The following is a 13,391-nucleotide window of genomic DNA, read 5'->3' on the forward strand; positions in this document are numbered from 1 at the left end:
GCTACATTATCCATGGAGGGGCTGCAGTATTACTACAGATTATTTGCTGATGCTTGTATTTGTGTTCGTCTGTGCACTACACAGTGGGCACATGGCTACTTGTTTATTAGGGTGATGGTAAATGTTGGACCTGGACATGGAAACATTGAAATTCAAATTTGTTGAATAAACATATTGTAAGAGATGTTATTTGTACTTCAAATGTGACACATTCATTGCGCACGAGTTCAGATTTTAGGTTAATTTCACTAAAATCACGCAATCAAGACACTATAATCTTATGAAGCTCATTTGGTGATGACTGGGAATAGCAATGTTGACAACGTTTCAGAGCCAAATGTATTTAACAATTGCAAGCTAGTTCAAAACAATACGACGCGTCGGTCACGAAAATGCTAATCGACGAAATTACATGGTCGACACTAATCGTTGCAGCCCTAGCTATATTTCATCTGATGCACTGTACTAAACAACCAAATGTCAGAGGCCAGGATGAAAAACCTCACTGACATCTATTTGGTGTTGATAAGACAGCCGTTTATATAGTCTGCACCCAGATTAGGGACAGTTTTTCAACACAATTCAAAAACTGTAGAAGGATCTAAATAAGCTACAAATATATTAGTCATTAATATAATACAATAGCTGCCTTTTGTGAATTCATAATTTCATTAATTTGCATAGTCTTTTATGAAATACGCTAGCTGAGTGTTTTCAACAATTACTGCTGTCTGGTTGGTATTACTTTTCAGCATAAAATTATGACACAATAAATCTAGCTTTGGTGGTCAGCATATGTGCATGTCTAGAGTTCCTAAAAGTGTTCTGAGAATCTAGGAATTCACAAATACAGGATTGTTGAGAAAACAAGGTTTTAGTGTCTGTTTTCCTCCTTGCTTTAGCACGTCTTTCATACTGCATGGCTGCAACTAACCTTTTGAGAATGTAAGGAGCCATTACTTGCATTTAAATGAACCCTAAGGTTCAGTTCATCTGGTCCTGTTCATTTAACCTCATCGTGTTTCAAAGCTGATGCAGTCAGCTTGGAATGTGAGAAATACATACAGAACAGGGAGAAATACATACAGAAAGGGCTCTTTGACATGTGCGTGCTGAAATGAACCGGTTTACTGACAGGAGTCAGACCCTTATTCTGCTGCACATTGGTTCCAGGAGAGCAAAATAATAAATCTGAGGAAGCCAAGCAAATGGAGACAATACATCATTCCTCAAACTTTAATTCAAAATTCAATATTACATATCACCTAATTAAAACAATGAGTATTAAATACAGAATGTATCTGAAGATTGTCCAGTGTACTGACAAAAAAGATGTGGCTGGTCCCCCGTTCACAGTTGGTTTAAGTCATCACCTGCAATATAAACACAACAATGTGCATATATATGATCATGACAATCGCATGGCTTGGAGTAGGACTTGACAATCACGCTTACCTTTACACATTATATGTTTTTATAAATTGTATATGTAATATTATTAAATTCTGTATTAAATATGAAATATTAAATTAAATATAATAAAATTGTAAATATTATAAAATAAAATGATCAAATACATGGCATTTGAGCATCTGCCAACAAATATAATTCCTACATTTTTAAGACAGCATAGTATTACAATTTCTGTAGCAGCAACACCAGGGTTGTTCAAACAATGAAAATAAGACAGAAAAGATATTATGCATGTAAACTTTTAATCAGACTTAAATATAAGAAATTAAGAAATAGGACCAGAAAGATCAGAAAGGTAGAAATCAAAAATAGGATTTAAAAAATGTAACGGTAACATTAGCAAGCTAGTAGGAATATCCTGACCAACCAAGCTAGCATGCATGGCTTTGAATTAGTTGTCTTGGAGTAAAATGTAATATGGAATCATTCTTCAATAAATCACGGAGATGTAATATTGATCCTTGTTAAAACAGCTAGTATGTCTCGGTGTATTAATAGGCACCTTAAAGTGAGTTTTTCCTATCCCGTATATATGATGTAATATGCATGTCTATTTGCCAGTCAGAATAAGGTATTAATGCATGCCGTGGTATAAATATATGCACAGTAGGCCTAGTACATGCAGCAGTGACAGACTGAGGTATTTCGGGACTAAAAGCAGCTGCGTATGATGTTGCAGGTTTTTAACACAGGCAGCAAATTGTTGGTGGAAAGTTGGCCACTGATAGTACTGTACTTACCCTGTGCACAGGGGGAGCTGTACTCACTCACAGCTTCATCACCTGACAACCAAGGAATATGCTGCGTTAGTAAAGGGTCTTTTCTACCTCACAGAGCACAAGAACAACAAGGGAAAAAACGGTGTATTTTGTGAAACCAATAGTTTTTCCAAATTATAAACCATGGGGGTCAAATGAAGTGAAAGTATGCCTAAATGAGGGACGTGCATGAAATAGAGCAAATTCGGTCAGGAAACTCTTAATGCGGCCAAGCTTTGGTCAGCCTCAACCAAATGTTCTCATAATAACTCCATCACATGCACATATCACAACATATTATGAAGACACATTTTCTCACACCTGTGCGTCTGCTTGATTTTTAAGGTGAATGGTGGCCTTATTCTTTTTGTTAAAAATATCCTCTGAAAGCATCCTCAAAGGGTTTCAAACTGAATTGTCAAATCAGTCAGTTGTAAATAATGGTGCACCTCAAGGCGTTTTATCTCCTGTGCTGTTTTCTATGAATACAAATCATTTTAGTGTTTTATTTGGTTAAAAATACAGATGATATGGCTCTACATTGTCTTCTTGTTCAACAGGACGCCCATATAGAAACAATATTTTAATTACGTCACTGCTCTCCAGAACAGGTATCAGTGATGTGCGTGATAAATGAATGTGGGTAAAACAAAAGAGATGGTTTTCACAAATATTTTATCAGCTGGCATCCGCAGTAGAACTAGGGAACCTGTTGATGGGATAACCAGTTTTTAGATACCTTGGAACAATTTAATATTTTAGGACAATTGGCAATGTTTTCATGGCACATGAGTGACATAAATCAAATGATATTGCATTGTTTCCCTTTGGATTTTCATTTTCAATATTGGCATGATCGTGTGATAATGCAAAAAAACAACAACAATGCAATTTCATTTCATTTATGTCACTCTTGTGGCACCAAAACATTAAATAATAATGGGCCAATTGAATTATCATTCGCTTTTTGTCATTTTCATGGAATGAAAATGGAATGTGATTGCCGATTTGCATTTTCCTTTTCATGTTTGTGTGGATATGGTCCCATAGAGAGACATATAACAACCTTGTGCTAAATAACTGAAATGTAATGTAAAAGCTACTTCAAACATCATCAATGAAAAGCCATTTGAATTCTGAGTATGCATTCTGAGTATGTAGAAATATGTAGCTAAAAACACAAATCTGTTAGAAATATCTGGCCAGACATTTTATGCAAAAAACATTTGAGTAAATTAAATTTGAGTGCATGCACACCTTTAATAGGGTTCAGTTTTGCACTATATGGTGAACTCTCTGATCTATACCAGTGCATCATAGAGGGGGCACTACTGAATTTTTAGTTGAATGGTCCCTTAATCCTGAATGGAGAAATGTGAGAGTAAATTGGAGAGAGCAGGTACTGGTATCTTACTTTTATCATAGTAGTCATAAACCTTCACCACTGCAGGCTTCAGGTTCCTCACTGGTACATCCTCGTTTATGGTTAGTGAGTATATCATGGGTGCCATCTTCTTCAGCTGTTAGGAAGGCAAAAACATTGAATGTAAGTATGACTGCACTTTGTTTATACCATGCTTTTCTGCCAGCAGTTGCTGTTGGGGGATGTATTCATTCCAATATCCCCAATTCTGTTGAATTGATTACTGGGATATGACAGGCTTTATTAGAATTACTGACATAAGGGACTATTTAAATTGAGACCTCCTGCTTGTATTAGGGCTGCACAAAATATTGTATATTTATTTTCAGCAAGCTCGCATTTTATTTATACGCTACTGGATAAAAAAAAGATATTTTGAGAATGTATTTTGATGCTCACCGATATAAAATGGGGTCTATTGTCTATTGTGGAGGTGTTTTCACCATGTTCCTCGGAAATATTTACTCAGACGAGAGATTCCTTGGAAATCCCCCAACGGAAGTCTTAAGATGTAAGCATTGCAAAATACATGTTTTGTTGCAAAACGTCGAGCAACAGCAAAATTATTATTCCTCCAGTAAACATTGGACATTTTATCAATGTTTCTCGAGTTCACATTTTTAGAATTAGAAACTATTATGGATTTTATTCGCTGGAGCCTTGCCATGAAAAACACACTGACAATACCTTCTTGTCGCCTGTGGATTTCCGAAATGCAGAGAAGGCAACACACACTTTTGCCACACACATTACAAAATAAAGAACTGTTGCAACTAAAACAATGGCATCTTAGAATAGGTTACACAGAACCGTAAGTTTTAACCCTTTCAAATGGTGTATCTTGTTTCGATAGTGAAAATTACAGCGTGAAACAGGGAATGAATACAAAAAACCCACACTTAGACTTAAGGGGTTAACAGGATGAGCCAACCAGCAGCTTTACCTAGGGGTGTTAACTGAACCTTCACAAATGCCAGCATCAGTAGAATAGACCACACTGTTGCAGTCTCAGTAGAGTAGACCACACTGTCGCAGTCTCAGTAGAACAGACCACACTGCTGCAGTCTCAGTAGAATGGACCACACTGTTGCAGTCTCAGTAGAATAGACCACACTGTTGCAGTCTCAGTAGAATAGACCACACTGCTCTACACAAACTCTAGGGTTGCACTCTTACCTCATCCAGATAGATGATCACATGACCTTCTTCCTCTTCAACACGCTTCACAGTGGGACTAGCTTTCAGCTGCAGCAATGAGTGCATTAAAGCATGATAAAATGATAAAAAATCAGATACTTATTTATTACTCTAATGTCACTGTACAAGCTGTTATTTGGTGTATTTTCTTACTTTAGACCTATTTCTTAGACTTCTACTGCTGTAGCCTGTCCTGACTTATGATGCGTTGTGTGTTCAGAGATGCTCTTCTGCAATGTTGTAATGTGTGGTTATATGCGTTACTGTCTCCATCCTGTCAGCTTCTGGCCATTCTCCTCTGACGTCTCTCATTAACAAGCGTTTTGGTCTACAGAACTGCTGCTCACTGGATAATTATTTTTTTTGCAAACTCTAGAGACTAGCGTGCATGAAAATCGCAGGAGATCAGCAGCTTCTGAGATACTCAAACCACCCTGTCTGCCACCAACAATCATTCCGCGGTCAAAGTCACTTAGATTACATTTTTTCCCCATTCTGGTGGTTGATGTGAACCGAAGCTCCTTACCCATATCTACATGATTGTATGCATTGCACTGCTGCCACACAATTGACTAGTTAGATAATTGCATTAAAAAGTAGGTGTAACAAAGTAAAAATGTTCCGAACAAAGTGCTCGGTGAGTTGCTCACCTGTGTGAGTGAACTTTTATCCAGGAGGAATCCTGACAGAAGACGGATGCTGATGATCACCATGTTAGTTTCCTCCCGCCCACCATTGTACCTGTTGAATAAATTCAGCTCTGTTTCTTTTCTCTCTGACTTTTGCAAATAGCCAGTGGCTCTAAAATGTATACATGTATACAGTTTATAATAATTCATTATTATTATACTTTTTATTATTCTTATTGTTCCTGTTATGATTCGTTATTATACCTTCTATTTATATTCTACTTATTGTCATATGTGTAAAGTTTTATTGACCATTTATTTGTAGTAGATTTAGCTCAATCTTCATCAAATAACAGTTTTCTGTGGAAAAGAGATCTGTGTAAGCACATAAAAAATGTTAAACTTTATTTTAGCAGCTACTTAGTTGTACTATAAGAACATTCTGGTCCAAAGCAAACCATGTTATGATGTTATGAAAGTCTGTATATTTACAACAAAAAGTGTGGTGTGCAAACCCCACCTGACAAGTATATCAACTCTGAGAGATGTTTTCTTTGTACTGTTGCAGACCCCTGATGCGCTGGCGTTGATGGTGAAGGAGGAGAAGTCTGGAGGAGGGAGGATATTGTACTGCAGTGAGATCTGAAAGAGAGAAAGACATTTCAGGAAGACAGAAATGATTGAACACCCTTTGTGTCACAAGATGACACATCACTGCTGTTTCCTGACTGTTTCAATCACGAGTATGATCTATAGTAGCACTAATCTACACTCCAGTACCAGAGGTGGCAATGTGCCCAGTAGTGATAGCAGCAGAGTAACTGCTCCCACAGAATCCAGTGCTGACCTGAGCAAATGCACAAGCCTCGCCATCTGCCTTAATACTGTAGACTCCAGGCACCTCCTGCAGCTGCTCCTGCTGGTAGAGCAGTCTATTGTGCTCATCCACACGGAACTGCCTTTTATATCCACCTGTAGAGGTCACCATCACTGTGCTGGCACCTCCCTTACTGTAGGTGGCAGCAGCATACAGTGTCAGAGCCTGCAGGGCCACCACTGTATCCTGATGAGAATAAAAAGAGGGAGGTAAGAAGAAAAGGGGAAAGGATGGAAAGATATATGCAGGCTTACAAAATGAAAAAAAAAAAACATTTGAGAGAAAAAAGTTGGAGGACCTGTGTGGAGGAGAACCCGCCGTAGGGGTTCTGCTGGTCTGCCAGCCAGCGAACAACAGAGCTGGAGTAGCTCAAGTCAAAGTCAGCAACGGGAGGCCCAGAGAGGAGTGCTAGGAGCACGTAGGAGGTCATCTCCACTGCTAGAGAGCCTTTTCCAGAAGCCCCAGCACGCTCCCAGTGACGACCTTGTTCTAAAACAAGAGGCACAGATCATAACATGTCTGTCTCTTCATCATTTATTTTATTAACCTTCATTTAACCAGGTAAAGTCTCTTTGAGATAAATAAATGAACCCACACTTTTCACCCCACAAATTCATAGTGGTACAGACTACACAGTAACACACTGGCACGTTATACTCCTCAAGTTACGTCATGTTCAATATTAAAACAGTTACTAGATTCATGCCTAGATTATAGCATTAGAAACGAGATACATTGAATTAAAATGGATCTCTTAGATCACATTAGATTGGTCACATTCTTGTGTGCAATTGTGTACAGAAAATGTTGATATCATCAACAGAAGCTTTCTAAGATATTTGTGCAAATCCACTGCTGAACACAATTATATGACAACACTGAAAACTTAAGAAACAAGCTGCAGTTTTTAAGGTGCATGTGTCTCTGACAATGAAACCGTGAAAAGCTGCAACCTGTGGTGTTATAAACTGTGGTGCTAGAAAGTGTTGACAGAGAGAGAGGGGCAGATGCCTGTGATAATGGCCACTTCGCCCAAACGGCCAATGAGACGAGTCCTCATTTCAATGTCCCCGGCCAGGGTGAAGGTGTAGGAGAGCAGGGCAGTGGCATAAGTGCTGTTGATCTGATCTGAGGCCAGTCTCAGACATGACAGGCTCCTGTGCACCATGGGATCCTGACACACAAAGAATATTAAAATGCATAAATCGATGTAATATACTGTAACTATTAATATTCTAATAGTTGCTATTGTATATGCTGCAAAATATGCGATATTTTGCAGCATATACACTTGCTGAGCACTTTATTAGGATTTTATTACGCATTCATGCGATCATCTAATTAGCCAATTGTGTGGCATCAGTGCAATGCAAAAAATAACGCAGATACAGGTCAGGAGCTTCAATTAATGTTCACATCAACCATAAAAATTGGGAAAATTTAATCTCAGTGATTTCAACCGTGGTATGATTGATGGTGCAAAACGGGCTCAATGTTTCTGGAATTGCTGATCTTCCAGGATTTTCACACACATTAGTCTCTAGAGTGCAAAAAACAAATACTTCGTCTCGCCTTTAGTTGCCTACCAAAGTAAAATTAATGAGTGAGTTTAAAGTGTCCTTTGATTTGGAAAGGAGCAGGAACGAACAAAATAAAACTTTTAGGCAACATCCTCGGATCGAAATACCAGGTCCCCGACAAAAACAAATGACTTGAGTGTGTCAGTGTCGTCTGGTGTAACGTAAACTAGGAAGCTAGCTAACGTTAATGCAGTGGTTATACATGATTGGAATAGGGTTGCTTAGCTAAGGTTAGTGCAGTGGTGATACATTATTCCTACTAACGCTAGCAAACGTTAATGCCGTTGCTTCGATAGTGGAGTGGGGGATACATTATTGATAGCTAACGTTCACAATACCGTTTCTTAGCAGCCAACTTCTGCTGTTCAGCAGAAGAATACATCCATCCATCCATCCATTATCTGAACCCGCTTATCCTTTAGCTGAAGGTCGCCAGTCCATCGCAGGGCACACGCACCATTCACTCACACACTCATGCCTACGGGCAATTTAGACTCTCCAATCGGCCTAACCTGCATGTCTTTGACCTGTGGGAGGAAACCGGAGTACCCGGAGGAAACCCACGCAGACACGGGGAGAACATGCAAACTCCGCACAGAGAGGCCCTGGCCGACGGGGATTCGAACCCAGGACCTCCTTGCTGTGAGGCGGCAGTGCTACCCACTGCACCATCCGTGCCGCCCGGAAGAATACATTTACCTTAAAATATAGTTCCATTAAAAATTCATTTATTTAAAGTTTGTCTCTTCTTTCTTCAGTGAAATTTTGAAAGATAAATGTGGTAACCGTTGTACAGCTAGGGGGTTTAACGGCACGACACGAACCACCCCGCTAGCTGTGCCAATAACAACGATATACCACGGTCGTTCCATAACGCTTAAATATAACGCCATTATTTTGAATCCTAAGTTTCTCATCGCTAATGGCGTCATGATTTTGTCTTTTCTACCGGTCAGAATCGGTTATACAAATGGGGCAGTGTGAGAAGAATATATACAGAGCCGCTTTTGCCCCTTTCCAGATTTCCTGTATTATTTAGTATTTTCACACAGACTGGTTTCATTGTGTCATTAGACAAAATATAATATGAGAAAAAGGGAACCTGAGTAAAAACTGAACACATTTCTAAATTTACTATTTCATTTCTGTGATTAAAAGTCTTATCAAACACCCAAATCACTTCTGTGAAAAGACCTGCGGGACTCGCTAGCCTCAAATATATCAGTGTTCATGATATAGAACACTAGATTACAGATACAGTACAGATGTCGTCCAGGTTTGATGGTGTACTCACAGTGCTGTTAGTGCCCAGCTCAAGGAGTGCTGCGGTAACATAGGCTGTCAACATCACCTCATCGCTGACTCCACCCTGTAAGTGGACACAACATACCATTGCAAAGACTGGGGAGTTCTGGAGACACAGACATAGAAGGTACTGTATGTATGAAATATGCAGATCCGTGAAGATCGCATCAACATATCCACAGGGGAAGAGAGCTATTGTATAATATGGAAGAGAGCATCCTCTCATTTGTGTGTGTGTCTTTTTGCTTGCTGGTATGACTGCAAATGTGAGATACTGTCTGTGCAGCTGCTTATACGTGATTGTGTGTGTGTGCATTTCTGTGTATTCTCTTTCAGCTCACCTTCATTCCATTGCTAAAGAGCTTCCCCACAGACTTTATGCAGCCATCTTCTTGTTGCTGCTGGCTGAGCCATACCTTGGCACTGGTAATGTATTTTGGGTCAATGAAGATGTATTGCGTTGCGCCTCCAAAAGACTTCATCACAAATGCAGTGAGCCTGGACACACAGATACTGCAAATGTCAGCTTCGAAACCCTGTACTAGGGTGGGAGATAAATGTCAAATTTTGTGTGTGGTGTCTTGCCGGTTAGAGCTTCTTAAAGTGACTGTAAAGGTAAATTGTGACTGAATGGATTCAGACTACATTGTATGGGGTTATTATGGTATGTATTGAGCATCAGCAAAATTAGAGAAAGCAACTGCATTTCAATATTGACTTACAGTCCCCTCCAAACATATTGAAACAGCAAGGGCAATTCCGTTGTTTTTACTATACACTGAAGACAATTGGGTTTGAGGTCAAAATATGGACATGAGATGACAGGTCCGAATTTCAGCTTTTAATTCCCGGTATTTGAATCTTGATTTGTTAAACACCCCCTTATTAGGTGAGCAAAAGTATTGGATTGGAACAAAAATTTGACAATCATAACCCCTAGTAATCACACACATTGCGCATGCTCATACTGTAATGGTGTTCACTGTGTCTGTGCGCAGGTGAAGGGCGGTGACGGGACTCCCTCCTCTGTGTGAGACTGAGGTGGACACTCAGACTAACCAGGTGTTCCCTGAAGAGTCGCTCTCTCCAAAGGCACTGTAGGAGCCATCATTATGCTTGTAGTTCAGCTCCCGCTGATATCCTGCAGAAAACCGAGATTACTGAGAAGCTGGTACCCCCCCCCCCATTTGTATATTGCTACAGAGAAGATAAACATATAATCTCTGTGTGGATGTGCTTGGATGCTGTTAAAGCAATCTGAGCACATTTCCAAGTCAGGCAACCTTGTGATCCCTCCACAATATAATAGCCAGCCAATGAGATACCGGCTGTAGAGCCCAACCATGTCCCTCTCACCACTCTCCAGGAAGGTAATGGCCTTGTTCTTGATCTTCGATGTCAGCTGTTCTGTGGTCTCCAGGTACCTGAGGATATAGATGTTGGGGGCAAAAAGCAGCATGTTCTGTTCTCCACAGCCATATGGCATAGCCAACAGGCTGTCCAGATTCTTCATGGCACGGCCCATCAGATCGCCTGTCAGAGTAGGCAGACACCTGGTCAATACATACATTCATATACCAAACACTTTTGTTAAACTTTCTAGTTTAATAGTTTCTCATATAATTGATCTCATGAAGGATATGATAGTATATGTTTTTCCATATATTTTAAAAACAAAATACTTAATAATTACAATTTTTTCCAATTAACTTTTTATGTATTTCGGCCATCAAAATAGAAAGCACGTCATTGAACAATGGGATTTTTTTGGGATACCTAGCAGTCCCCTATCAAAAACCTATTTTGTAAAGGAAGTTTTAAGGCCAGAGCATCAAAGGATTACTAATCCCATATAAAAAAATAATTCTCTGGAGTATTATTTTATACGGCGGCACGGATGGTGCAGTGGGTAGCACTGCCGCCTCACAGCAAGGAGGTCCTGGGTTCGCATCCCCGTCGGCCGGGGCCTCTCTGTGCAGAGTTTGCATGTTCTCCCCGTGTCTGTGTGGGTTTCCTCCGGGTACTCCGGTTTCCTCCCACAGGTCAAAGACATGCAGGTTAGGCTGATTGGAGAGTCTAAATTGCCCATAGGTATGAGTGTGTGAGTGAATGGTGTGTGTGCCCTGCGATGGACTGGCGACCTGTCCAGGGTGTATTCCTGCCTTTCGCCCAATGTATGCTGGGATAGGCTCCAGCCCCCCTGCGACCTTGTTCAGGATAAGCGGGTTAAGGTAATGGATGGATGGATGGATTATTTTATACTTTACCATACTTGGACTTTAAGTGAAGTTTAGGTAATTGCACTTCAGTTTGAATAATGTCAGTTTCCTCCTACTTGACAACTCGTAATTCTGAGCCAGACACTGAGACCGACTTTCCGACTCGTAATTCCGAGTCAATGGACCATTCCAATCTATGTTTCCTAGTTGGAAGGTCATAGTTGGGAGGTATCTGGAATGCAATGTTGAGGGTTCAAGTAGTACCACCACCTGCATTTCTTTTGTTTGCTGGTCAGACAGGTGCCCATCCTGAAGTAGAACTTCATTTCAAGTATAAAATGCTGAGTAGGAAGGGAGAGTTTGCTCACCCAGGACGGAAAGAAAGGCTTTGGCAGAACCCTCCACAAAAACTTCTGGCAGCTCCAGAGAAACAGCCTTCTCCACAGCTCCCTCTGGTGGAGTGAGACGCAACATACAGGCAGACAGAATCAAGAGCTCCACCCAGCTTTCCCACCATCACTGCACTGTAAAGCAGTTTGCTAAGAAACAATTCCACAGTCATGTAATTGACGTCTTTAAGGGAAATTTTATAAATGAAAAAATATATTTGAATCAAGGATGATTTTTAAACTTCCTGTTTTTTGAAAGAGCATCTTCATGCTACAATAACAATGTAAATGTGTTCTTGATTTGTTCCAGTTTTGCATGGATATTTTTGCAGTTGTAGGAGAGAGGGAAAAGATTGAGACCTTGAGGACACAGCAGTGCATTGTGACTGATGGACTGTTCAGTGCCCTCAGGCTGAAAAAGAGACACAAATCAGGGCATATTCAAACACCATGTCTAAAACCTTAGCATAATACTGTATCATATCCAGTACTTGTCCGCACATCACAGAATATTAAATGTTAAATATGAGGACTATACATTTCCCATTTCAGAATCTCTGCAATATTTCTTATAAATAAAATATATACGATAGATTTTACAACATTTGTTGGTAAAACGAATACAACAGTAAATAAAAGTGCCTTGAATGAAGTTGCTATTAACAGTGTGCTGTACAGGCAGAATGGTTTAACATTTATTGCAATGTATTCCCAGTTGTTATGCCCCAAGCCTAGGGGCAGCCTGTAGTGTAGTGGTTAAGGTAAATGACTGGGACACACAAGTGGTTCTAACCCCGGTGTAGCCACAATAAGATCTGCACAGCCGTTGGGCCCTTGAGCAAGGCCCTTAACCCTGCATTGCTCTACGGGAGGATTGTCTCCTGCTTAGTCTAATCAACTGTACGTCGCTCTGGATAAGAGCGTCTGCCAAATGCCATTAATGTAATGTAATGTAATGTAATGTAATGTAGTCTGTCCCTAGTAGAATGAGTCTGGTGTGCTGGGTGGTTTTAACTTTGATTGGAGGATTGGGAGCACCTGTGGGGAACCCTATATGAAGACTCCTGAGGGAGGAACTCGAAAAAAGAAACAGCTACCATCAGGGTTCCATGCTGCCCATATTGTTTGGTTTGATCCTTTTGTTAAATTTATCTATTTTTTTTAATCAATGTTGTTTTCCCATTTTGTGTTGCGACAAGCCAAGGGGACTGGTCGTAATACCAGTATTTTGAATATGATTACAATGTATGAATCTCATTCTCAACAACTTCAACAATAAACAAACATGAGAGCATGACATTAACTGTCATCCTTAAGAATAATATTGGTTATTTACCAATAGGATACCCCTGATACAGCAACTTGTCAGAATCATTTGTTTTAGTAAATATGTCCACGCTCATAACAATTGGTTTACATGTCATGGGCAAAAGGTTTGCTGCATCAAAAAAAAGTGATAAAGTTATCGGGGCTACCCTATGCATCTACTTTGTCGACTGGATCAATTTTGTAGAAGAAACAAAAATCTCGTTTTTCAAAAA

General features: G+C 39.9%; 1 protein-coding gene across 1 annotated transcript in view; it reads right to left on the minus strand.

The window, feature by feature from the left end:
- Positions 1-1,220: 1,220 nt before the first annotated feature.
- The window catches only part of LOC133132806 (alpha-2-macroglobulin-like), a 34,367-nt gene continuing 22,196 nt past the window's right edge, over positions 1,221-13,391 (minus strand). Inside the window, exons 22-36 of the mRNA XM_061248549.1 lie at positions 12,211-12,262; positions 11,830-11,913; positions 10,599-10,775; positions 10,302-10,383; positions 9,584-9,740; positions 9,232-9,306; positions 7,369-7,531; positions 6,656-6,846; positions 6,328-6,543; positions 6,001-6,122; positions 5,502-5,592; positions 4,831-4,899; positions 3,646-3,751; positions 2,214-2,255; positions 1,221-1,373 (exon numbers count right to left, since the gene is read on the minus strand). Coding sequence (XP_061104533.1) covers positions 1,351-1,373; positions 2,214-2,255; positions 3,646-3,751; positions 4,831-4,899; positions 5,502-5,592; positions 6,001-6,122; positions 6,328-6,543; positions 6,656-6,846; positions 7,369-7,531; positions 9,232-9,306; positions 9,584-9,740; positions 10,302-10,383; positions 10,599-10,775; positions 11,830-11,913; positions 12,211-12,262 — 1,650 coding nt within the window. The 3' untranslated portion in view covers positions 1,221-1,350. The remainder of the gene's footprint in view (positions 1,374-2,213; positions 2,256-3,645; positions 3,752-4,830; positions 4,900-5,501; positions 5,593-6,000; positions 6,123-6,327; positions 6,544-6,655; positions 6,847-7,368; positions 7,532-9,231; positions 9,307-9,583; positions 9,741-10,301; positions 10,384-10,598; positions 10,776-11,829; positions 11,914-12,210; positions 12,263-13,391) is intronic.

The sequence above is a fragment of the Conger conger genome, chromosome 7 (genome assembly GCF_963514075.1).
Source record: "Conger conger chromosome 7, fConCon1.1, whole genome shotgun sequence".
NCBI classification, from domain to species: domain Eukaryota; kingdom Metazoa; phylum Chordata; class Actinopteri; order Anguilliformes; family Congridae; genus Conger; species Conger conger.